Raw genomic sequence first — 25,562 nt, forward strand, 5'->3', positions numbered from 1 at the left:
TAGTAGGCTATTGTGAACCTTCCCAGCGAACCTAATTAACTTTTTATCTAAAATACTCCTAAATCGGCAAAATCTTGACTTGAATCTATCTTCAAAACAGTTTTAAAACTTTCACATGTCGAAAGTAGACAAAAGGGAAGTTATGGAATAACGGGAGCAATTTTAACAACTTTAACAGTTGATTCGCAAAATTAAGTGAATTGTATGTAGTTTAAAGCTGCTGATTCAGAATTGGGACTTGAGTATTTTATTTACTGTTTTAAAATGTTACCTTGATACTGAAATAGTCGTTTATTTAAACCTGAGAGGCTTTTTATAGAATTTTTGTAACTAATGCACGAAACATTAAAAACATCTAATAGCTTGGGCGGGTTGTATGATTTTCCACTGAGGTTGTTTGTGTGTTTTGCTTTTTTTAAGACAGTTTACAATATTATTTGCACGTTTTACTGACTGTCTATTCCATTTCTGTTTGTTATTTATAATGTTTTGTGTTTGTCATTGAATAAACAGGTCAGTTTCTTGTTACCAATCATTGTGTGTTATTCAAACTCACCAAATTCAGCTGGCTAGTTGTTCTCAAGAGTACTAAAACTCTTTTCAACATGAGTCTGACAACTAAGTAAGGAGGCTAAATAACTGTAAACTTTAACACATGCTCAGATAGGCCGGTATCGGTATCGGCCAGTATCGGATCAGAAGTGCAAAACAGTATCGGTATCGGATAGGAATTGCAAAAACCTGGATCGGGACATCCCTAATCCTTACCATATATGGGAAGGCAATATAAATTATTTCTATAACTAAACTCATTATACAATGCAAATAAGGTTGCTTAAAAGTTGGTGGGGACAATTTGAGCACCCTGAAAAGTTGCTAGTGTTAAGTCCCTACCTTCCCTACGCAAACCTACGCCCTTGATTGTCACTGTCTGTTGTACAAGATTACAAATTTTGGCAACATTCATCAAAATCCCTAGAAAATTCTACTTCTCAGAACCTAGTAGCTGATACTATAAAAGCAAAATAACATGGGACGTGCAGTGGATCCAAACAGAGCTGAAGTCTGTTTATTCTCTTCGCCCGTCAATTGAAAGCATTTAAAGTGAAACGTCTGCCAATGTGCAGGGAGAATCTCATAAAATAATCATTTCAACAACGTTTGGCCGCCAGCTGGCCTTGGATTTACTGTGGATTCATGTGCTTGAATTGCATTCTGGGAACACATTAAGAGCTAATTGGTTGGGAATGTGTGAAGTGGATCCATGAACTGATGACCCAAACACAATGACCGACTTGTTGCTTTTTTATGAACTCAACAACAATATACCATATTGGCCTGAATAGAAGACAGTGTTTTTTGCATTGAAATAACACTGAAAAAGGGGGGTCGTCTTATATTCGCGGTCTAGACATTATACTCGTTCACGACGCTAGATGGCGCCAGATATCATTGAAGCAATGTTCTGTCATGAGAGATCTCAGCTACTCTTTTTAGTTTAACCAGTTTGCATTATTTTATTGCAATGTTTTTCCTTATTCAGATTTGTTTCAAGACTACAGTTACAGTTAGACTTCACTTTGATGGTTAATGCAATTATTGCAATTTTGTTGTTTTATCACAATATATTGGTTTATTTACATTTCAAAAACTAGAAGCCATTCATTTACGAATGTGATTGCACTTTAGTTTACATATTTTGAGGCATATATTGAGGCAAAATAACATGCTTTTTCTCTCAAATATATTGTTATAATCATTTGTTTCGGATGTACTGTAATTATTTTCTGTATAAAAATTAATTTGGTGTTCAAAAAGTCTTTTTTTCAAAACTTGAGTCTTGAAAAAGAGGGGGCCGTCTTATAATCAGGGTCGTCTTATATTCGGGCCAATACTGAATGTACTACTGAAAAAATGGGGAAAAAAGTATATTCAAAAACACACTCAAAAGTATTGGAAAACAACCCCCCAAAAACAAAATTAATCAATCTTAAATTATAGCTGAGTTGATTCATTCATGTTTACAAATTTTTGGGAGTGCTTTTTCTCTCAGATTACCATAATTTCTGGATCAGTGTTGTTTTTGGCAACCCTTTTAATTTTTGTCTTAGTCTTCATCTTTTGGATGAAAATATTTGTTAGGACAGGTGGGTAGAGTAGCAAAAAAGTTGACTTGGGTAGCTTAGCGTTACTTCCAAATAATATTAGTCAAGTAAAAGTAGTCATCCAAAAAAAATGTACTCCAGAACAAGTAAAAACATATTTGGTGAAAATGAGTAACATTGTGCGCAACTGCGTAAGATGTTTGATTTTAAAAAAGATTTTTTTTTTTTCAACAATTGTTTGTTTTTTTTTTTTTTTTTTTTTTTTTTTTGCACATTAAGCCAAAGAACCTGCGTCATTTGCCCTTTCTCTGCCTCTTGGGGCTCTTGGAGTCTTATCAGTCGTGTTAACAGTTGGATATTAGGCGTTCTCCGTTGTTCCTTGTGTTGAGACAGGGCGTCCCGCCATTTGTTTATTTATTTATTTTTATTTTTATTTATTTATTTATTGTCATCATCATCGGTATCATTGACAGTTACAAGATGTGATATGATTAACCCGAGAGAGAAAGAACCGAAGAGAGACAAGGGCTGACGGGAGAAGCATATGCTTATCAAGTCCCGTCCCCTGCAGCCAAGGACGCACAATCAAAACATGGTAGAGTAGGCATTATACATTGCATTACATGAGCACATGAATTTTCTTCCCAAAAGTTCTTGATTTGCCATAACACTTACTGTAGATACATGGGCGTTCGTTCGGGGCTTATTTTTAGGGAATGCAATGTTGTGACTTTGACTTTGTCTCTGAAATTCCTTTCTTTTATTTGTTGTGGGAACACTATGTTGTGTCTGTGTGTGTGGCAGTAGTGTTATTGTATTGAGGTTATTCATGGTAGCGAGTCAAAAAGCTGTCCTTGTATCTCATGTCCTTCCTTGTTCTGGGTTGTCCGGGAGAACTCATTGCGAGAGTTGGTGGTGCAAACGTGAGCTTGTCAGCGTCAGTCTTGCTCAGTCAGTAGCATGACGCACACGTTGGGCTTCTGTGATAAGAAGGCGTCATGTATCTCTTATGCCCTATATTTTGCTTGTTTGCCTTAAAGTATAGTATAAGTGTGATTTATTTTATATTGGGTGTGTTATAGTAATACAAACAGTCGATGGGTAAATATGAGAAAAGATACTATTCCCTGATTGGTTATATTAAGTGTGTGAGAATAATGCAAACATTTAGATGGTCTCCACGTGAGAAGGTATGATCTCCTTCAATAACTAAATTAAATCACAAATAATATACTGTACTTACCATCAATGCTGAGAGGGTGGACAAAACACTGTTACGCGACTTAAAAAAAAACAAAACACCGGAGACTAAATGGCAGACGAGACTCCAGCATCGTAAAGTCAAAATCACGTAAGTCTGATACGTCATAACCTGGGGACTCCCTGTAGTCAAAATGGTAACATTATAGTATAATGTACAAACATGATAATTATCATGTAATAACGTGATAACTATCATATGAACGTGATTCTGGACTTTTCTTGTGTGTGTGCGCGGCAGCAATACACTTCTGTAGTAAAGGACAATTTGCTACTACAGTGGGGCAAATAAGTATTTAGTCAACCACTAATTGTGCAAGTTCTCCCACTTGAAAAGATTAGAGAGGCCTGTAATTGTCAACATGGGTAAACCTCAACCATGAGACACAGAATGTGGGACAAAAAACACCAGAAAATTACATTGTTTGATTTTTAAAGAATTTATTTGCAAATCATGATAGAAAGTAAGTATTTGGTCAATACCAAAAGTTCATCTCAATACTTTGTTATGTACCCTTTGTTGGCAATAACGGAGGCCAAACGTTTTCTGTAACTCTTCACAAGCTTTTCACACACTGTTGCTGGTATTTTGGCCCATTCCTCCATGCAAATCTCCTCTAGAGCAGTGGTGTTTTTGGGCTGTCGTTGGGCAACACGGACAACTCCCTCCTCACCCCGTGGCGTCAGAATGATAACAAGAACGGTGAGCAAAAATCACAGAACCACATGGCGGGACCTAGTGAATGACCTACAGAGAGCTGGGATCACAGTAACAAAGGCTACTATCAGTAACACAATGCGCCGTCAGGGACTCAAATCCTGCACTGCCAGACGTGTCCCCCTGCTGAAGTCAGTACACATCCAGGCCCGTCTGCGGTTCGCTAGAGAGCATTTGGATGATTCAGAAGAGGACTGGGAGAATGTGTTATGGTCAGATGAAACCAAAATAGAACTTTTTGGTAGAAACACAGGTTCTCGTGTTTGGAGGAAACAGAATACTGAATTGCACCATATCAACTGTGAAGCATGGGGGTGGAAACATCATGCTTTGGGGTTGTTTTTCTGCAAAGGGACCAGGACGACTTATCTGTGTACAGGAAAGAAGGAATGGGGCCATGTATCAAGAGATTTTAAGAGAAAATCTCCTTCCATCAGCAAGGGCATTGAAGATGAGACATGGCTGGGTCTTTCAGCATGACAATGATCCCAAACACACAGCCAGGGCAACAAAGGAGTGGCTTCGTAATAAGCATTAAAAGGTCCTGGAGTGGCCTCGCCAGTCTCCAGATCTCAACCCCATAGAAAATCTGTAGAGGGAGTTGAAAGTCCGTGTTGCCCAATGACAGCCCCAAAACATCACTGCTCTAGAGGAGATCTGCGTGGAGGAATGGGCCAAAATACCAGCAACAGTGTGTGAAAAGCTTGTGAAGAGTTACAGAAAACGTTTGGCCTCCGTTATTGCCAACAAAGGGTACATAACAAAGTATTGAGATGAACTTTTGGTATTGACCAAATACTTATTTTCCACCATGATTTGCAAATAAATTCTTTAAAAATCAAACAATGTAATTTTCTGGTGTTTTTTGTCCCACATTCTGTGTCTCATGGTTGAGGTTTACCCATGTTGACAATTACAGGTCTCTCTAATGTTTTCAAGTGGGAGAACTTGCACAATTAGTGGTTGACTAAATACTTATTTGCCCCACTGTATGTGTACCGTTTTGTAATGTCTCGGCATTAACACCGGAATTTCATTTTCCCCCAAAATTAAGTGTACTTGATTCAAGATATACTCGTACAGGGTTCACTAAATCCGGACCTCGGTGCCACTTTTCCTGTCGTGTTTTCCATGTCTCCCTCCTCCAACACACCTGAATCAAAATAATCAGGATCATTATCAGGCTTCTGTAGCGGTTGCTGATAACATAATCATTTGACTCAGGTGTGTTAGGGGAGAGAGACGTGGAAAACACGACAGGAAAAATGACACCAAGGTCCGGATTTAGTGAACCCCGTACTAGTATATTTTTAGCTATGCTCTTGTTTTGGTTAGATTCTTAGACCACTTGATCCAAATCTCTATTTATTGAAGCTTGACCCATAAACAATATGATTTAGTGTGCGTGTGTGCATGCTGTGCTTGTGTGTGTTTGAACATTACATTGCACTAGATTAGAGGGTTAGCCATCTTTGGAAAAGACATCATGTTCCGTGTTTGCTTCATAGCTAGTGTCACTTCATTAACCGTGCCAGATTTTGTTGAAAAAAAAAAAAAGGCTAATTTGCAGTGACTTAATCAACCGTTTAATTCATCAGCCGAGCGCTGCATTCATGTTAAATGTCAAATTTGTTTTATGTTTTTCAGCAATGAGGGGAAAAAATAGGTGTAATTCAGCTGATGATGATGGTGTTAATGTTGATGTGTTCTCTGCAGGGCTTCTCTGCATTTATGGTCACATGAGCATCAGCCCTGCTGGCCACATGCCGGTGATGGAGGAGCTTGTCACTGACAGGTGAGTGCAAGTAAAAATGTGTTAAGGAAGCACTTGAAACCCGAAGTGTCTATTAGGGTTATGATTCCATTGAAATGTAATTAAATGGAGGATTTGTAATGAAGAATTTAGATTAATAGTGTAATAAGACTAGTCCCAAACGGCTACAATTTGACTAAACATGATTTAAAAAAATAAATGAATAAAATGTCCTGTAAGTGGGATAACATTGTCAGTTAAAAAAATGATGGCAATTTGAAAATATTGCTATTTTATGATATCAAAAGTACTGCATTGTTTATATACTGAAAATTATTTTTATATGATGTAACTTTGTTACTAAAATTACAGAATATACTAGGTAGTCCCCAGGTTACGACGTATGTGATTTCAACTTTACGAGATCGGAGTTTCATCCGCTGTTTTGTCTGCAGTCGTTTTTTTTTTTTTTTTTTAGTTGCGTAAGCAATATGTTATTGTACCTCACCGTATCTTATTTTTTACTTAATTTTATTAATATGACTCTTCTGCCCTTTGGCACAATATGTATTTGTTCAAATCTTTTTTATTTTGACTTTTGTTTAGTGATGGATGCTTTTATTTTGGCGCAGGAAGCATAGAGCAGGCTGTACTTCCATGAGTACACAAAAAGCTATTTTTGTTCATCTCTAGGTACAAGACATACAGTGAGGGAAAAAGTATTTAGTCAACCACCAATTGTGCAAGTTCTCCTACTTGAAAAGATTAGAGAGGCCTGTAATTGTCAACCTCAACCATGAGAAAAAGATAATCACATTGTTTGATTTTTAAAGAATTTATTTGCAAATCATGGTGGAAAATAAGTATTTTGTCAATACCAAAAATTCATCTCAATACTTTGTTATGTACCCTTTGTTGGCAATAACGGAGGACAAACGTTTTCTGTAACTCTTCACAAGCTTTTCGCACACTGTTGCTGGTATTTTGGCCCATTCCTCCATGCAGATCTCCTCTAGAGCAGTGATGTTTTGGGGCTTTCGTCGGGCAACACGGACTTTCAACTCCCTCCACAGATTTTCTATGGGGTTGAGATCTGGAGACTGGCTAGGCCACCCCGGGACCTTGAAATGAAGCCACTCCTTTGTTGCCCTGGCTGTGTGTTTGGGATCATTGCCATGCTGAAAGACCCAGCCACATCTCATCTTCAATACCCCTGCTGATGGAAAGAGATTTTCACTCAAAATCTCTCGATACAAGGCCACATTAAATCTTTCCTTTACACAGATCAGTCATCCTGGTCCGTTTGCAGAAAAAGAGCCCCAAAGTATGATGTTTCCACCCCCATGCTTCACAGTGGGTATGATATTCTTCGGATGCAATTCAGTATTCTTTCTCCTCCAAGCATGAGAACCTGTGTTTCTACCAGAAAGTTCTATTTTGGTTACATCTGACCATAACACATTCTCCCAGTCCTCTTCTGGATCATCCAAATGCTCTCTAGCAAACCGCAAACGGGCCTGGACGTGTACTGGCTTCAGCAGGGGGACACGTCTGGCAGTGCAGGATTTGAGTCCCTGGTGTCCCCCATTGTGTTACTGATAGTAGCCTTTGTTTCTGTGGTCCCAGCTCTCTGTAGGTCATTCACTAGGTCCCCCCGTGTGGTTCTGGGATTTTTGCTCACCGTTCTTGTTATCATTTTGACTCCACGGGTTGAGATCTTGCATGGAGGGAGATTATCAGTGGTCTTGTATATCTTCTAATAATTGCTCCCACAGTTGATTTCTTTACACCAAGCGTTTTACCTATTGCAGATTTAGTCTTCCCAGCCTGGTGCAGGTCTACAATTTTGTATCTGGTGTCCTTCGACAGCTCTTTGGTCTTGGCCATAGTGGAGTTTGGAGTGTGACTGACTGAGGTTGTGGACAGGTGTCTTTTATACCGATAATGAGTTAAAACAGGTGCCATTAATACAGGTAACTAGTGGAGCCTCGTTAGACCTCTTTGACAGCCAGAAATCTTGCTTGATTGTAGGTGACCAAATACTTATTTTCCGCTGTAATTTGGAAATAAATTCTTTAAAAATCAAACAATGTGATTTTCTGGTTTTTTTTTCCACATTCTGTCTGTCATGGTTGAGGTTTACCAATGTTGACAATTACAGGCCTCTCTAATCTTTTCACGTAGGAGAACTTGCACAATTAGTGGTTGACTAAATACTTATTTGCCCCACTGTATATATATCATATAATTATCACGTAAAATGCCAGCCTTAATATATGTGTACATTCCTGTTGTTAACATATACAAAGTAACAGCAAAGACAGAAATGATCCTTCAATTTTGTCTAGATTCTATATTTTCTTCGCTTTGCAAAACATCCTTAAGCTTTGATTCAAAAGACTGCTACAATGATGGCTTTCCTTCCTTATTTATTTATTTTATCATTTATTCCCAGACAGTGCGAGCTCACGTTTAGTTAGGATAATTAGGATAATAAGAGAGTGAAAAAATGTGCAATAAAGACATGCTTTTAGCCTTCAAAGGAAAAAGCGCCTTGATGACATATTCCATGTAGCTAATGTAGTATATTACTTTTCATTATATTGAAAGACAGTACTGATGTGTGTTTTGGAGCCAACGTAATTTGAAAAGAAGTATTTGGCCGGGAGTAGAGAAATGTGGAGAGAAATAAAAGCTTTCAACCCTAAACTAAAACCTTCCGTCAAAACCCCCATTCAAATTGGATTGGCCCAAACGCTGCCACAATGCAAGCTGGGTATGGTGAAGGTAGAAGTAGGGAAAGATCTATCGTTTTAAAAAGGTGTCACTGTTGAAAAAAACAATAATAAAAAATAATAATAATCCAGTCAACACCCAATTCATTTTGACCGGATTGGATGTCTAGTGTCGTCAATGGCACTGGAACCAAAGCATTCACAGCCAGTCTTGTGGGCATTTATAAGTTTTTAGTTAAGTTTGATAAATTCAATTCAATTCAATTTTACTTGCATAGCCCTAAATCACAACAAGGTTGTCTCAAAGGGCTTTGTAGAGGCAATATGATACACAATCAGCAAGTAAAGCAACAAAGATGAATAAATAAAGTTCAAGTCCTGGGTATCCCCCATCCTTAGACCCTCCATGTCGGCAAGGAAAAACTCCAAAAACTCCAGAGTCTTTGGGAGAAAATGAGAAACCTTGGGGAGTACCACAGTCAGGAGAGATCCAATCCCAGGACGGATAGACAGGTAGCACCAGGACTGCTAATAGGAATTAGCAGGTGAAGTTACAGTGCGTAAAGATGCAGTGGAGTAAAGGAACAAGAAGGCTACGTTCATACTACAGGTCTTAATGCACGAATCCGATTTTTCGTGTTTTTCCAACTCGAGTGAGGCATTAACTTTACGGTCTGAATGTGACAAGTCGCATAGAAGTGGACCATTTCAAATCCGATCTGGGTCACTTTCGTATGTGGTTCAAATCCGATCTGGGCCACATTTTTCCAGACTGTCGCGGCAGTCTGTACTGTCCACTCTCCCAAATCGGATTTCATGCAGCAATTACGTCATCAAATAGCGAGAGAGACGCTTACCGTAGCGGTGCCGCTGTGCGTTATTAGCGCCTAGCTTGCAGTGAACATGGCTTTTGGGGAAGGGCTGGGCTTGACAACAGTCATAAAAAATAAAAATGGGTTGAGGATAAGCCTGAGAATGCTCAGTTTTCTCTCTGCTCCAAGGAAGCAATATTTCAACATTGCCTACACGGCCGAGGTCGGGGCAAACTGCCCGTATGTGTGTGTGACGTGCACGGACCGTGTGTGCATGCTATCGATCCATATAAACTTTGAATATCAGCCTAAACGGGGATTATTTATGTCTGTTATTTGTGTCCTACTTTTGAAAAGCAAAATATGATATCCCTGGAATGACGGATGACGTGTGTCATTTGTTTTGATGCTTCTGCGCATGCGGGTCGTCTTGTTCAGCGCGTGTCGGACTGCGAATTAGTGCGCATGCGTAATACTTGAATGGTCTCAATGGACAAAGGCAGTCTGAACGGGCACGCCAAAAAAACAGATATGACAAAAAATCGGATTCGTGCATTAAGACCTGTAGTATGAACGTAGCCGAAGAGGTCCATCTAGCCAGATGAGACGGGGGTAGCAACGAGGACGTCCATCCAGCCAGGGGTCCGGACAGTCAGGAGGCTGCAGCTGAAAAATAGCCCCTCCCCAGAGGGGAGGGGGAAAGGGGACACCGGGTGACTAGTGATGAAGAGACTAGACAACTAGATATTAACATTGGAAAATAGAAATAAAGTAAGACAAGTGGTAGGTAGAGTGAGAAAAAGGAGATAGAACTCAGTGGCTGTACTTCCTCCAGCATGATAGCTTCTAGTGCAGCTTAGACTAAACTGTGAGTCTACTCCAATTTAAACTAGCCTGACCATAAGCTTTGTCGAATAGGAACGTTTTAATCTAATCTTAAATGTGCAGACTGTCTCGGCTTCTTTAATATTAGCTGGAAGCAGATTCCATAAAACAGGGGCTTGGTGGCTAAAGGCTCTAGCTCCGACAGTACTTTTAGAAACGCTGGGAACTACCAGTAGACCTGCATTCTGAGAGAATAAAGGTTGACTATCAAACATGAAAGGAATACTCAGTACAAAAATCAGACAAAAGTCCTGTTCATTCAAATAAATAAAAAAAGTGTTGCTGGTTGACATTTTTTTCCGTGGGCAAAGCGCTGATAAAAATTGTGTCAATGACTCAATTATTATCTGAAAACTAAACAACAAAATCGAATGAGGAGGCAAACTGTAATGAATCTGTTTTCTTGATCAAACAGTTGGTCATAAGTACAATTTATTAAATCCAATTTCAAAGCACACTCTCTTGTATGACAATTTACAGTTTGAATGTGAGTTTGTGTTGAAAGCTGTTATATGAATAGGCATAAAAAGAAATGAGACAACTTTACTGTCTAAACGTAAATCAAGTGCAAAACACACTTCAGTTGTGGGAAGACAATCTAAATTACCCATATACAGTGCCCTCTATAACTATTGGCAACCCTGAAAAAGATGTGTTTTTTAGCTTCTAATTAGGGCTGTCAAAATTATCGCGTTAACGCGCGGTAATTAATTTTTCTAATTAATCACGTTAAAATATTTGACGCAATTAACGCACATGTCCTGCTCAGACAGTATTCTGCCTTTTGGTAAGTTTTACAGCAAGGTTTTTGTGCTGTCTAACAGCGAACTCTTGTGGTCGCTTTGCGACATGGTTTATTGCTTTCTTGCCAGTTCAATATGGCTGCACGACGTCTCGGGCTGACGCTTACATTGTAATGTTGTGCTTATATGATCTTTGGACAAGATTTGTCCGTAAGTATGGTTGTTGTAAAGAATGTACATATAATGTTAGTAAGCTAAATGTTATATTTTCTTTATGAGACGCTTTTTGTTTATGTTTAATGAACCTGTATAGCGTGCTAAGCTAACGTTGTTGCCAATGCAATGCTTGTGTACTTTTTTTTGTAGTTTCACTACGGTCTAAAGAGAACAGTGGTTTGAGGCCATTTTATTAATAAATCAGATGAAAAAGGAAGAAGTCTGATTATTAAGGCGTCGTTCATTAGCTGTCTAGCTTTGGAAAAAGTAGACGCTTCGGAGTGAGGACAGCATAGACAGATTTAAATGACAGTAGAGTGAAATGCCCACTACAGTCTTTATGTACCGTATGTTGAATGTATATATTCATCTTGTGTCTTATCTTTCCATTCCAACAAATTATTTTACAGAATATATATATACAGAAAAATATGGCATATTCTATAGAGGGTTTGAATTACGATTAATTGTGATTAATTACGATTAATTAATTTTTAAGCTGTAATTAACTCGATTAAAAATGTTAATCGTTTGACAGCCCTACTTCTGATATATACTTTTTTAAATTCAATAATATGGGACCTTAATGGAAAAAAAGAGAAAAATCCAACCTTCAATACAAGTGCATTCATTCAGTGGGGAAAAAATCCCACATAAAGAAAAAAATATTTGACATCAAATAATGTGTGTCACAATTATTAGCACCCCTGGTGTTAATACTTTGTACAACCACCTTTTGCCAACAAAACAAGGTCTGGGGACTGAGGTGGCCATGGGAGGAGGTTGATTTTGTGTCTGGTGAACCATTTCTGTGTAGATTTGGTCATATGTTTCGGGTCATTGTCTTGCTGAAAGACCCAGTGACGACCCATCTTCAGCTTTCGGGCAGAGGGCAACAGATTTTGATTTAAAATGTCCTGTTTTTTCAAAGCATTCATGATGCCATGCACCCGAACAAGGTTCCCAGGGCCTTTGGAAGCGAAACAGCCCCACAGCATCACTGACCCACCCTCATACTTCACAGTGGGTATGAGGTGCTTTTCAGCATGCGCATCTTTCGTGTCACGCCAGACTCACTTAGAGTGTTTGTTGCCAAAAAGCTCAATCTTGGTCTCACACAAAAATACACACTGGGACCGTGTGCTTTGGTCAGATGAGACCAAATTCTGTTCAATGGAAAAAAAAAAGATTTTGTTTGTAATTTTGTTATTCGTAATTTTTATGTAAGTTGTAATTGCAATACCGTGAAAACGTGATATTTTGGTTTAAGGTTATCATACCGTCAGAATCTCATACCGGCACATGCCTACTTGTAGGTTCATAGGCAACATAGGCGTTTAATAATGTATTCTTTTGTTTTTGTTTGTTCCTTTCCTCTTCGGTCTGCTTCCTTTCTTTCTGTCCCCACCATTCTCCTAATAAATAAAACATAATGAACAACCACAATAATAGTATATCAAACTCCATGTAATACATTAAAACTAGGGGTCTTAAACAATTAAAAATTTTAATCAAGTTAATTACAGCTTGAAAATTAATCGTAATTAATCGCAATTCAAACCATCTATAAAATATGCCATATTTTTCTGTAAATTATTGTTGAAATGGAAAGATAAGACACAAGATGGATATATACATTCAACATACGGTACATAAGGACTGTATTTGTTTATTATAACAATAAATCAACAAGATGGCATTACTATTATGACCATTCTGTTAAAGCGATCCATGGATAGAAAGACTTGTAGTTCTTAAAAGATAAATGTTAGTACAAGTTATAGAAATTTTCATATTAAAACCCCTCTTAATGTTTTCGTTTTGATAAAATTTGTAAAATTTTCAATCAAAAAATAAACTAGTAGCCTGCCATTGTTGATGCCAATAATTACTTACACAATTCTCATGGGTGCTGAAACCTATAAAATCAGTCGCACCCAAGCGCCAGCAGAGGGCGACAAAACTCCGAAAAACACAACAAGAACACATTTCACTGTGCTGTCATTTTAATGTTTGAGCGGCTCATGTGCGTTAATTACGTCAAATATTTTCACGTGATTAATTGAAAAAATTAATTACCGCCCGTTAACACGATAATTTTGACAGCCCTAATTAAAACTGTTCAGACCGTTAGAACACTCAGATTTCCATTCTCAGCGTCTAAGCAGCTGAACAGGACACGTTAAAAAATAAACAAAAATAAAAATTACTAATCAAGCCCACATCGTCAAGTTTATTTCTACAGCCCTTAATTACCAAACAATCCCATGTGGCTTCACAGACAAAACCCACCACAAAATTCCACTAATTTATCTCCATTCAGTACACCTAGCTGTTTACAGCTTCAATTCCCCTTTTATTTATTCCTTTCATGATTGTCCTCTTGGTTTGTTGTGTGGTAGAGACAAAGCGTGTTCACTAGGCCTGATGGGGCAATAATGAGTGTGATTGCCTGGAGACAAACTCCATTTACTTACTTTACGACTTGTAAATCAATCACATAGAAATATCATCCCCGAGAGCCTCCGTTGCGTTTTGTCCCCCGACAAACTTGCGGAGTGAGAATCGACCCGATTCAAGGTTGAATTAAATAAAAACAACAACAACAACGGTCACCTCTGGTGATGTTATGCACTTTTATTTCATTTACTGGAGAGTGAAATTCAGTGACTGCGGTCGTAAATTGTTGTGGGCGATAATGCAATAGAGTCCCTCTGGAGAGCGGAGCAAGGAAAGACTCACCGCCACCATGTCATCTAGGGCTTAGACTTCACTATCAGTTGATGGGTGACGGGGCTCGGGGCCGATCCGTAGGGGGCCTATTTTCAAAAACTTAAAATTCAAATTAAAGATGTCACGATCGATCAGGATGCCTATCGATTGGGTCCGATCACGTCATTTTCAAAGTATCGGAATCGGCAAAAAAATATCGGACATGCCTTTTTTTAATATATACAGTGCCTTGCAAAAGTATTCGGCCCTCTTGAACCTTGCAACCTTTCGCCACATTTCAGGCTTCAAACATAAAGATATAAAATTTTAATTTTTTGTCAAGAATCAACAACAAGTGGGACACAATCGTGAAGTGGAACAAAATTTATTGGATAATTTAAACTTTTTTAACAAATAAAAAACTGAAAAGTGGGGCGTGCAATATTATTCGGCCCCCTTGCGTTAATACTTTGTAGCGCCACCTTTTGCTCCAATTACAGCTGCAAGTCGCTTGGGGTATGTTTCTATCAGTTTTGCACATCGAGAGACTGACATTCTTGCCCATTCTTCCTTGCAAAACAGCTCGAGCTCAGTGAGGTTGGATGGAGAGTGTTTGTGAACAGCAGTCTTCAGCTCTTTCCACAGATTCTCCATTGGATTCAGGTCTGGACTTTGACTTGGCCATTCTAACACCTGGATACGTTTATTTTTGAACCATTCCATTGTAGATTTGGCTTTGTTTTGGATCATTGTCCTCTTGGAAGATAAATCTCCGTCCCAGTCTCAGGTCTTGTGCAGATACCAACAGGTTTTCTTCCAGAATGTTCCTGTATTTGGCTGCATCCATCTTCCCGTCAATTTTAACCATCTTTCCTGTCCCTGCTGAAGAAAAGCAGGCCCAAACCATGATGCTGCCACCACCATGTTTGACAGTGGGGATGGTGTGTTCAGTGTGATGAGCTGTGTTGCTTTTACGCCAAACATATCGTTTTGCATTGTGGCCAAAAAGTTCAATTTTGGTTTCATCTGACCAGAGCACCTTCTTCCACATGTTTGGTGTGTCTCCCAGGTGGCTTGTGGCAAACTTTAAACGAGACTTTTTATGGATATCTTTGAGAAATGGCTTTCTTCTTGCCACTCTTCCATAAAGGCCAGATTTGTGCAGTGTACGACTGATTGTTGTCCTATGGACAGACTCTCCCACCTCAGCTGTAGATCTCTGCAGTTCATCCAGAGTGATCATGGGCCTCTTGGCTGCATCTCTGATCAGTTTTCTCCTTGTTTGAGAAGAAAGTTTGGAAGGACGGCCGGGTCTTGGTAGATTTGCAGTGGTCTGATGCTCCTTCCATTTCAATATGATGGCTTGCACAGTGCTCCTTGAGATGTTTAAAGCTTGGGAAATCTTTTTGTATCCAAATCCGGCTTTAAACTTCTCCACAACAGTATCTCGGACCTGCCTGGTGTGTTCCTTGGTTTTCATAATGCTCTCTGCACTTTAAACAGAACCCTGAGACTATCACAGAGCAGGTGCATTTATACGGAGACTTGATTACACACAGGTGGATTCTATTTATCATCATCGGTCATTTAGGACAACATTGGATCATTCAGAGATCCTCACTGAACTTCTGGAGTGAGTTTGCTGCACTGAAAGTAAAGGGGCCGAATAATATTGCACGCCCCACTTTTCAGTTTTTTATTTGTTAAAAAAGTTTAAATGATCCAATAAATGTTGTTCCACTTCACAATTGTGTCCCACTTGTTGTTGATTCTTGACAAAAAAATTAAATTTCATATCTTTATGTTTGAAGCCTGAAATGTGGCGAAAGGTTGCAAGATTCAAGGGGGCCGAATACTTTTGCAAGGCACTGATATATATAATTTTAATTAAATCGTTTTCTATTTGTATTTAACGTTCCAGACAAAATATCTTACACTCATCCAGAGTCTTTAGTTTTGGCTTAAAGTAGGGCTATCAAATTTATTGCGTTAACGGCGGTAATTAATTTTTTAAAAATTAATCACGTTAAAATATTTAACGTAATTAACGCAAGCGCTGCACGACCTACTCACGCATTGTCGCGTTCAATCTATAATGGCGCCGTTTTACCAATTTATAGAGCTAAAAGGCAGCGTAAAATGAGTAGAGTGAATTTTGGCAGCCTTTGGAGCCTTTTTTTAATTGGCTAAAGCCTTACAATCCCTCTTTCATTAATTAGAAATATCGTGGGGAGCAAGGTAATAGTTGATCTTTTTCTTAACACCCTATGTTATTTCCCAATGCAGAGAAGATATATAAATTGGTGCCACTATGCACAGTCATGGTTGCACTTCCCATCATGCATTTGGGCAGAACAGTTAAATGGCTACAGTATCATTTACTGAAAGCTCAAGAAATACACTAGATGGCTATATTTAGTCACAATATACAAAGTCACATTTATCCTTTAAGAATTACAAGTCTTTCTATCCATGGATCCCTCTCACAGAAAGAATGTTAATAATGTAAATGCCATCTTGAGGATTTATTGTCATAATAAACAAATACAGTACTTATGTACTGTATGTTGAATGTATATATCCGTCCGAGTTTTATTCATTTTTTTCTTAATGCATTGCCAAAATGTATATGATCGGGAAAAATTATCGGGAATGATTGGAATTGAATTGGGAGCCAAAAAAAAGCAATCGGATCGGAAAATATCGGGATCGGCAGATACTCAAACTAAAATCGGGATCGGATCGGGAGCAAAAAACATGATCGGAACAACCCTAATTCAAATATTTTCAAAACCAAAGCCGCTAGCAACCTAAAACCAAAACGGACATCGCCCTTAGGCATATTCAAAGTCAATTCAAAGTCTAATAAAATCCCAAATAATTATTTGTTTTATACAAGTATAGCAAAACTTAAAATGGCTGTAAAATTCTCAAATTTTACGCTAGATGCATAAAAATCACCAAATGCAGATATAATCGCCTATATTTTCAGGATCAATAGCAATATTTAACATATCATATACACTACCGTTCAAAAGTTTGGGTCTTAGACCCCAAACCTTTGAACCGTAGTGTACATAATGAAAAATCCTATATGATACAATATGGTTTAAAAGTTTGGGGTCGCTTAGACCCCAAGCATTTGAATGGTATTGTAAGTTTTCACTCAAAATAGCAACTTCATTTTTTTTTTTTTTAGTGCAAGTTTTCAACAGCGAATAAAACACTCATTTTTTCACATCAGAAACACAATACAAGAGGAAAGCATGTAGTATGATCTTAATTTTACTCAACAAAAGCTAAATTTGCATTTTTCTAGATGCAATCACAACTTAATAGAGCCCGGGCACTAAGTGTGCGAGAGCCCTATTATGATGCAAAGGATTCTTCTTATTATTATTTCTTCTCCTCGGCAAAAGAAAATGGCCAATTTGGAGGCCTGAACATGCTCGAAAACTAGTCAAAAGTTTTTCACATACATTGGGGCAAATAAGTATTTAGTCAGCCATTACTTGAGCAAGTTCTGCCACTTGAAAATATTAGAGAGGCCTGTAATTGTCAACCTGGGTAAACCTCAACCATGAGACAGGATGGGGGGGGGGGGGGGGGAACAGAAAATCACATTGTTTGATTTTTAAAGAATTTATTTGCAAATCATGGTGGATAATAAGTATTTGGTTAATACCAAAAGTTCATCTCAATACTTTGTTATGTACCCTTTGTTGGCAATAACGGAGGCCAAACGTTTTCTGTAACTCTTCACAAGCTTTTCACACCCTGTTGCTGGTATTTTGGCCCATTCCTCCATGCAGATCTCCTCTAGAGCAGTGATGTTTTGGGGCTGTCGTTGGGCAACACGGACTTTCAACTCCCTCCACAGATTTTCTATGGGGTTGAGATCTGGAGACTGGCTAGGCCACTCCAGGACCTTGAAATGCTTCTTATGAAGTCACTCCTTTGTTGCCCTGGCTGTGTGTTTGGGATCATTGTCATCCTGAAAGACCCAGCCACGTCTCATCTTCATTACCCTTGCTGACGGAAGGAGATTTCCACTCAAAATCTCTCGATACATGGCCCCATTCATTCTTTCCTTTACACAGATCAGTCGTCCTGGTCCCTTTGCAGAAAAACAGCCCCAAAGTATGATGTTTCCACCCCCATGCTTCACAGTGGGTATGGTGTTCTTCAGATGCAATTCAGTATTCTTTCTCCTCCAAACACGAGAACCTGTGTTTCTACCAAAAAGTTCTATTTTGGTTTCATCTGACCATAAAACATTCTCCCAGTCCTCTTCTGGATCATCCAAATGCTCTCTAGCGAACCGCAGACAGGCCTGGATGTGTACTGGCTTCAGCAGGGGGACACGTCTGGCAGTGCAGGATTTGAGTCCCTGGCGGCGCATTGTGTTACTGATAGTAGCCTTTGTTACTGTGGTCCCAGCTCTCTGTAGGTCATTCACTTGGTCCTCCCATGTGGTTCTGAGATTTTTGCTCACCGTTCTTGTTATCATTTTGACGCCACGGGGTGAGATCTTGCATGGAGCCCCAGATCAAGGGAGATTATCAGTGGTCTTGTATGTCTTCCATTTTCTAATAATTGCTCCCACTGTTGATTTCTTTACACCAAGCATTTTATCGATTGCAGATTCAGTCTTCCCAGCCTGGTGTCTCTGGTGTCCTTCGACAGCTCTTTGGTCTTGGCCATAGTGGAGTTTCAGCCTTGTAAAGGTCAAAAATTCTGTCTCTGGTGTCTTTGGACAGCTTTTTTGTGTGTATGGGGTGGACAGGTCTCTATAAGAAGACGTCTAATCTATCTTTGACCTTCTCAGTCAAAATGGATTGGTCATCTATCGACGTCAATGGCATTCAATGAACTAACAATAAACATTGTTTATTTTTTCCACATTTGAATAGCAGTCTTCGTTAAAGGCTATGAGAATATTTCAATGCAAGAAACACTCAGGTATTTTTAATTTGTTTTGGCATTTAATGCTCTTTTGAAAGTGCAATCTTAGCGCCAGTGGTCAAAATAATCGTTATGAAATCATAGAAACTTGTTTCTTTGTTTGACATCTCCTAAAATTATTCTGCAGCGCATTAAACATTATCTGGCTACTCACTTAATCGAAGTAATTAATCAAGAGATTAATTGGTGACTTAAATAATCAATGGTTGCATCCCTAATTGTCATTTAAAAAAAACAAACTTGAACTCATTTTTGCTAGTCTTTCAAGCGTCAAAGAGAAAATCCCAAACTGTGAACAAAATGCTGCACGGTATGTGGGTGTTCCCTCCCGCTGAGTGAACACACAGGCGCCTTTGTCACGCTTGGCAGCATCCATGCGGGTATCAAACACGTGAAATGTGTCAGACCCTTTGACCGGGTCATGACGTCCATCGTCGCACAATCGTCACAAATGATGCACTCAGTGGCGATTCGACTGAAAATCATCGGATTACACGGTGTCACATGTTGCTAGGTAGAAATCTATGAGGTCAGGTGAACAAAATGGGAACAAAAATGTTATTTTAACTCAGTTTTAATTATGTTTTAACCAGAGGTTGCGCTAGAAATTTTCGTTGTCTGTCATTTTGACTGAGAGGGTCATAAAAATCCAGTCATAATCTATTTTTACCTGTCAATTAAATTTTTAAAATGATAATGATGACATATTCAATAGTATTTAGTTTTCATTCATTTTTAACTAATATTGTAACGCTTGCTTGGCGGCGAAAAATTAGACACGGAAGTCGTGGTATTTTTCTCCCTCTTTTTACTCTGCTTACCGCCAACAACACCAACAAAACAACAACTCCGCCCCCAAAGAAAAATAGGCAACTATATAGACCCCAATCACCAACGTCACACAATGATCTTAATTGTGGTTGTCAGCCCAAAATCTTCTAAATATATATTAAATGCATATTACCAGATATAAAATGACTACTACATAGTCTGTGGTGATCGTTTGGTGCCCAGATTTCTTGTCGAATTACAGCAGTCCATCTCGCTCTCCTCTTCGGGTCTCTCAGAATACGGTAGAAGTCAAGTCTCTCCATCTATCTTCTCTGTTACTGCAACCAACCGCCACACACGCCTTCACCATTTTGATTATTAATGTTAACGGGCAGAAAAACACGCCGTAATAGGAGGCATGTACGTAGCGGTAATGTGTAAACACGACGAGCTGACACACAATATGGCGGCTCCTGTCAGGGGGGCGGAGTTGTGACGTCATGTGATTGGGGTCTATACACAGGCGGCAGTCTAGTCCACCAATTGGATGATGCGCTGGCACACCAGGTGCACCAATAAGAACCTCGCGTTGATGTGTCAGACCCCGGTGACGCTACAATATTCTGACAGAATAGCCAACGACGTCATGCATTAAGAGAGACAATAGCCAATTAATACGCTCACTCGCCACCCTGTGGTCTGGGGTGTGAATTGCAACCTGTCAAAATGACGGACGGACTTCAGTTTTTTCCGTCACCGTTTTAAAAAACAGGTCAACGACAGAAAATATTCGGTTAACGCGACCCCTGGTTTTAACCCTTGCAGGGACAGTGGACACTGCAGTGGACATCTATTCCAATAGTTATATATACAGTGAGGCAAATAAATATTTAGTCAACCACCAATTGTGCAAGTTCTCCTGCTTGAAAAGATTAGAGAGGCCTGTAATTGTCAACATGGGTAAAACTCAGCCATAAGAGACAAAATGTGGAAAAAAAACTGAAAATCACTTTTTTTGATTTTTAAAGAATTTATTTCCAAATTAGATGGGAAAATAAGTATTTGGTCACCTACAAACAAGCAAGATTTCCGGCTGTCAAAGTGGTCTAACTTCTTCTAACGAGGCTCCACTCGTTACCTGTATTAATAGCACCTGTTTTAACTCATTATTGGTATAAAAGACACCTGTCCGCAACCTCAGTCAGTCACACTCCAAACTCCACGATTGCCAAGACCAAAGAGCTGTCGAAGGACACCAGAGACAAAATTGTAGAACTGCACCAGGCTGGGAAGACTGAATCTGCGATAGGTAAAAGGCTTGGTGTAAAGAAATCAACTTTGGGAGCAATTATTAGAAAATGGAAGACATACAAGACCACTGATAATCTCCCTCGATCTTGGGCTCCATGCAAGATCTCACCCCGTGGCGTCAAAATGATAACAAGAACGGTGAGCAAAAACCCCAGAACCACACGAGGGGACCTAGTGGATGACCTACAGAGAGCTGGGACCACAGTAACAAAGGCTACTATCAGTAACACAATGCGCCACCAGGGACTCAAATCCTGCACTGCCAGACGTGTCCCCCTGCTGAAGAAAGTACATGTCCAGGCCCGTCTGCGCTTCGCGAGAGAGCAATTGGATGATCCAGAAGAGGACTGGGAGAATGTGTTATGGTCAGATGAAACCAAAATAGAACTTTTTGATAGAAACATAGGTTCTCGTGTTTGGAGGAGAAAGAATACTGAATTGCATCCGAAGAATGCCACACCCACTGTGAAGCATGGGGGTGGGAACATCATGCTTTGGGGCTCTTTTTCCTCAAAGGGACCAGGGCGACTGATCTGTGTAAAGGAAAGAATGAATGTGGCCATGTATCGAGAGATTTTGAGATAAAATCTCCTTCCATCAGCAAGGGCATTGAAGATGAGACGTGGTTGAGTCTTTCAGCATGACAATGATCCCAAACACACAGCCAGGGCAACAAAGGAGTGGCTTCGTAAGAAGCATTAAAAGGTCCTGGAGTGGCCTAGCCAGTCTCCAGATCTCAACCCCATAGAAAATCTGTAGAGGGAGTTGAAAGTCCGTGTTGCCCAACGACAGCCCCAAAACATCACTCCTCTAGAGGAGATCTGCATGAAGGAATGGGCCAAAACACCAGCAACAGTGTGTGAAAAGCTTGTGAAGAGTTAAGAAAACGTTTGGCCTCCGTTATTGCCAACAAAGGGTACATAACACATAGTGCTGCAACGATTAATTGATTAACTCGAGTATTCGATTAAAAAAAAAAAATTCAAATTACATTTTTTTGCCTCGAGTATTCGTTTAATTAAAGTGGCGTAATGGTTTATTTTGAAAGTGTTTGCATTTAGTTTTATTGATTAGGTGGATACACTGCCGTCTGGTCTGCCTCTTTTCACATGGCTGAATCCAACTGCTCCCTGTAAAGACCAATGTAAGTTAAGTTTTTGTATGAGCTAATGTTTTTTTAATGCATTCATAATTTAGTTTATAGGTATATTTAGCCGTTTTTTTGTGGGAATATGTGTCTGAATCATTTGTTTAGAACATTGTAAAAAAAACTTTAGCATTTTGTAGCATTTAAGCTAGCGGACTTTTTCTATGTAAGTAAGCCAATTGTTCTTTTGTTTTTCATAGATCCTCTTTTTTAAAATAAATTTATACCATTTGAGGCTCAGCTCAGGTATTTTAATTTTTCATGTTCCTTATCCGATTACTCGATTATTCGAATTAACTAATCCATCGATTAATCGACTACTAAAATATTCGATAGCTGCAGCCCTAATCAGTATTGAGACGAACTTTTGGTATTGACCAAATACTTATTTTCCACCATGATTTGCAAATAAATTCTTTAAAAATCAAACAATGTGATTTTCTGTTTTTTTTTTTTTTTCTCCACATTCTGTCTCTCATGTTTACCCATGTTGACAATTGCAGGCCTCTCTAATATTTTCAAGTGGGAGAACTTGCACAATTAGTGGTTTACTAAATACTTATTTGCCCCACTGTATATAATATACAGTGCCTTGCAAAAGTATTCGGCCCCCTTGAATCTTGCAACCTTTCGCCACATTTCAGGCTTCAAACATGAAGATATGAAATTTAATTTTTTTGTCAAGAATCAACAACAAGTGGGACACAATCGTGAAGTGGAACAACATTTATTGGATAATTTAAACTTTTTTAACAAATAAAAAACTGAAAAGTGGGAAGTGCAATATTATTGGACCCCTTTACTTTCAGTGCAGCAAACTCACTCCAGAAGTTCAGTGAGGATCTCTGAATGATCCAATGTTGTCCTAAATGAACGAATGATAAATAGAATCCACCTGTGTGTAATCAAGTCTCCGTATAAATGCACCTGCTCTGTGATAGTCTCAGGGTTCTGTTTAAAGTGCAGAGAGCATTATGAAAACCAAGGAACACACCAGGCAGGTCCGAGATACTGTTGTGGAGAAGTTTAAAGCCGGATTTGGATACAAAAAGATTTCCCAAGCTTTAAACATCTCAAGCAGCACTGTGCAAGCCATCATATTGAAATGGAAGGAGCATCAGACCACTGCAAATCTACCAAGACCCGGCCGTCCTTCCAAACTTTCTTCTCAAACAAGGAGAAAACTGATCAGAGATGCAGCCAAGAGGCCCATGATCACTCTGGATGAACTGCAGAGATCTACAGCTGAGGTGGGAGGGTCTGTCCATAGGACAACAATCAGTCGTACACTGCACAAATCTGGCCTTTATGGAAGAGTGGCAAGAAGAAAGCCATTTCTCAAAGATATCCATAAAAAGTCTCGTTTAAAGTTTGCCACAAGCCACCTGGGAGACACACCAAACATGTGGAAGAAGGTGCTCTGGTCAGATGAAACCAAAATTGAACTTTTTAGCCACAATGCAAAACGATATGTTTGGCGTAAAAGCAACACAGCTCATCACCCTGAATACACCATCCCCACTGTCAAACATGGTGGTGGCAGCATCATGGTTTGGGCCTGCTTTTCTTCAGCAGGGACAGGGGAGATGGTTAAAATTGACGGGAAGATGGATGCAGCCAAATACAGGAACATTCTGGAAGAAAACCTGTTGGTATCTGCACAAGACCTGAGACTGGGACGGAGATTTATCTTCCAACAGGACAATGATCCAAAACATAAAGCCAAATCTACAATGGAATGGTTCAAAAATAAACGTATCCAGGTGTTAGAATGGCCAAGTCAAAGTCCAGACCTGAATCCAATGGAGAATCTGTGGAAAGAGCTGAAGACTGCTGTTCACAAACACTCTCCATCCAACCTCACTGAGCTCGAGCTGTTTTGCAAGGAAGAATGGGCAAGAATGTCAGTCTCTCGATGTGCAAAACTGATAGAAACATACCCCAAGCGACTTACAGCTGTAATTGGAGCAAAAGGTGGCGCTACAAAGTATTAACGCAAGGGGGCCGAACAATATTGCATGCCCCACTTTTCAGTTTTTTATTTGTTAAAGTTTAAATTATCCAATAACTTTTGTTCCACTTCACGATTGTGTCCCACTTGTTGTTGATTCTTGACAAAAAATTAAAATGTTATATCTTTATGTTTGAAGCCTGAAATGTGGCGAAAGGTTGCAAGGTTCAAGGGGGCCGAATACTTTTGCAAGGCACTGTATATAATCAATAGCTGTAGCCCTAATCATGATAGACTTTTAGGGTTTTTAACATGGTCCATCATTATGTATATGCCCCTGACTTTTGAAAAGTATTCATTACACGCGCCTCCATCAGAGTTCACGTCATCCCATCCATTATAGATACAGCTCCATAAAAAGGACCGTTATCATCATCTTTGCCGTATTTGCGCATCGCTCATCGCTGCCGCAGGTCAATGAAGACAATTACAAAATTATAATAATAATCTCCGAGGGCATCCGCGCGGCTCTGTAAAAGATGTGTAATGAAGCTCAATTAAAGTTGTCCCGGTGACTGACAGCCGTGAGAACGCGCCGTGCCTCTGCATTGTTAAATACCGCTGTGTGTGAGATTAACATAGAATCATTTTCATGCCGCGATAAGAACAAGTTATTGCAATCATTGTAATGATGATCACTTTCCCTTCAAGCCATTCTGATTTGAGATTTATGCTTTAGTATTTCTCTGGCTGAAGAACATATGAGTATATTCAAATGAGCATATTCATTAACTAACATTAACATTGACAACGATAGATGTCCATTTCATTATAACTGGGAGGATTCGCTTTGAATGCTCATGCTCGAGTGTTATTGACGTAGGGGGAGCGAATGAACGCCCCCTCCTGGTCAAAATGGATTGGACGTTTAGGGTCGTCAATGACTGCCAATGAGTTAACATACACATTTTTGTCATTGTAAACCTTGGAGTCCTTTATTATCTAGGTCAGGGGTCCCCAAACGTTTTCCTGTGAGGGCCAGGGCCGGCCCAGCCTATACGCAGACTATGCAGCTGCTTAAGGCCCCTGACCGCTAGGGGGTACCCAATCTGGCAAATGTTTCTATTTTATTTTGTTTACTACAGTTTGCTTTAGTTGACTTTTGTGAGTTTTGGTACATAATTTCAAGCTTAAAAAAATAAAAGTTTGGTAACACTTTATAATAACTATCCCTTTTACTAGTTAATAGATCGTTAGTAAACTGTTGATATATGATTTATTGTTGATTTGTGAAGTATTTGTTAACAGTTTGTTAAGCATTTGCAGGGTGTTCCAATATGGTTGGCCCCATTCTAAATGCCCATTGTTGAAATTCGCCCCCCCCGGCCCAGACGCACCTGGGAAGAGCACCAGCCAAAACAAGTGCTGCTCGGCTGACGCTGCTCCGCGTGCGCCCGCCGGGAATGCCGAATCTCGCG

At 39.4% G+C, this 25,562-nt stretch overlaps 1 protein-coding gene across 2 annotated transcripts in view; it reads left to right on the plus strand.

Annotated features, from left to right (window-relative positions):
- htr4 (5-hydroxytryptamine receptor 4) overlaps positions 1-25,562 on the plus strand; it is a 197,369-nt gene that overhangs the window by 76,649 nt on the left and 95,158 nt on the right. For both annotated transcript variants that reach the window (XR_009064886.1, XM_057851113.1), the window contains exon 2: positions 5,800-5,878. Coding sequence is in view for 1 of the 2 variants with exons in the window: in XM_057851113.1 (XP_057707096.1) it covers positions 5,823-5,878 (56 nt within the window). In the remaining variant the exon portion in view is untranslated. The remainder of the gene's footprint in view (positions 1-5,799; positions 5,879-25,562) is intronic.

The sequence above is a fragment of the Corythoichthys intestinalis genome, chromosome 11, assembly GCF_030265065.1.
Source record: "Corythoichthys intestinalis isolate RoL2023-P3 chromosome 11, ASM3026506v1, whole genome shotgun sequence".
NCBI classification, from domain to species: Eukaryota; Metazoa; Chordata; class Actinopteri; order Syngnathiformes; family Syngnathidae; genus Corythoichthys; species Corythoichthys intestinalis.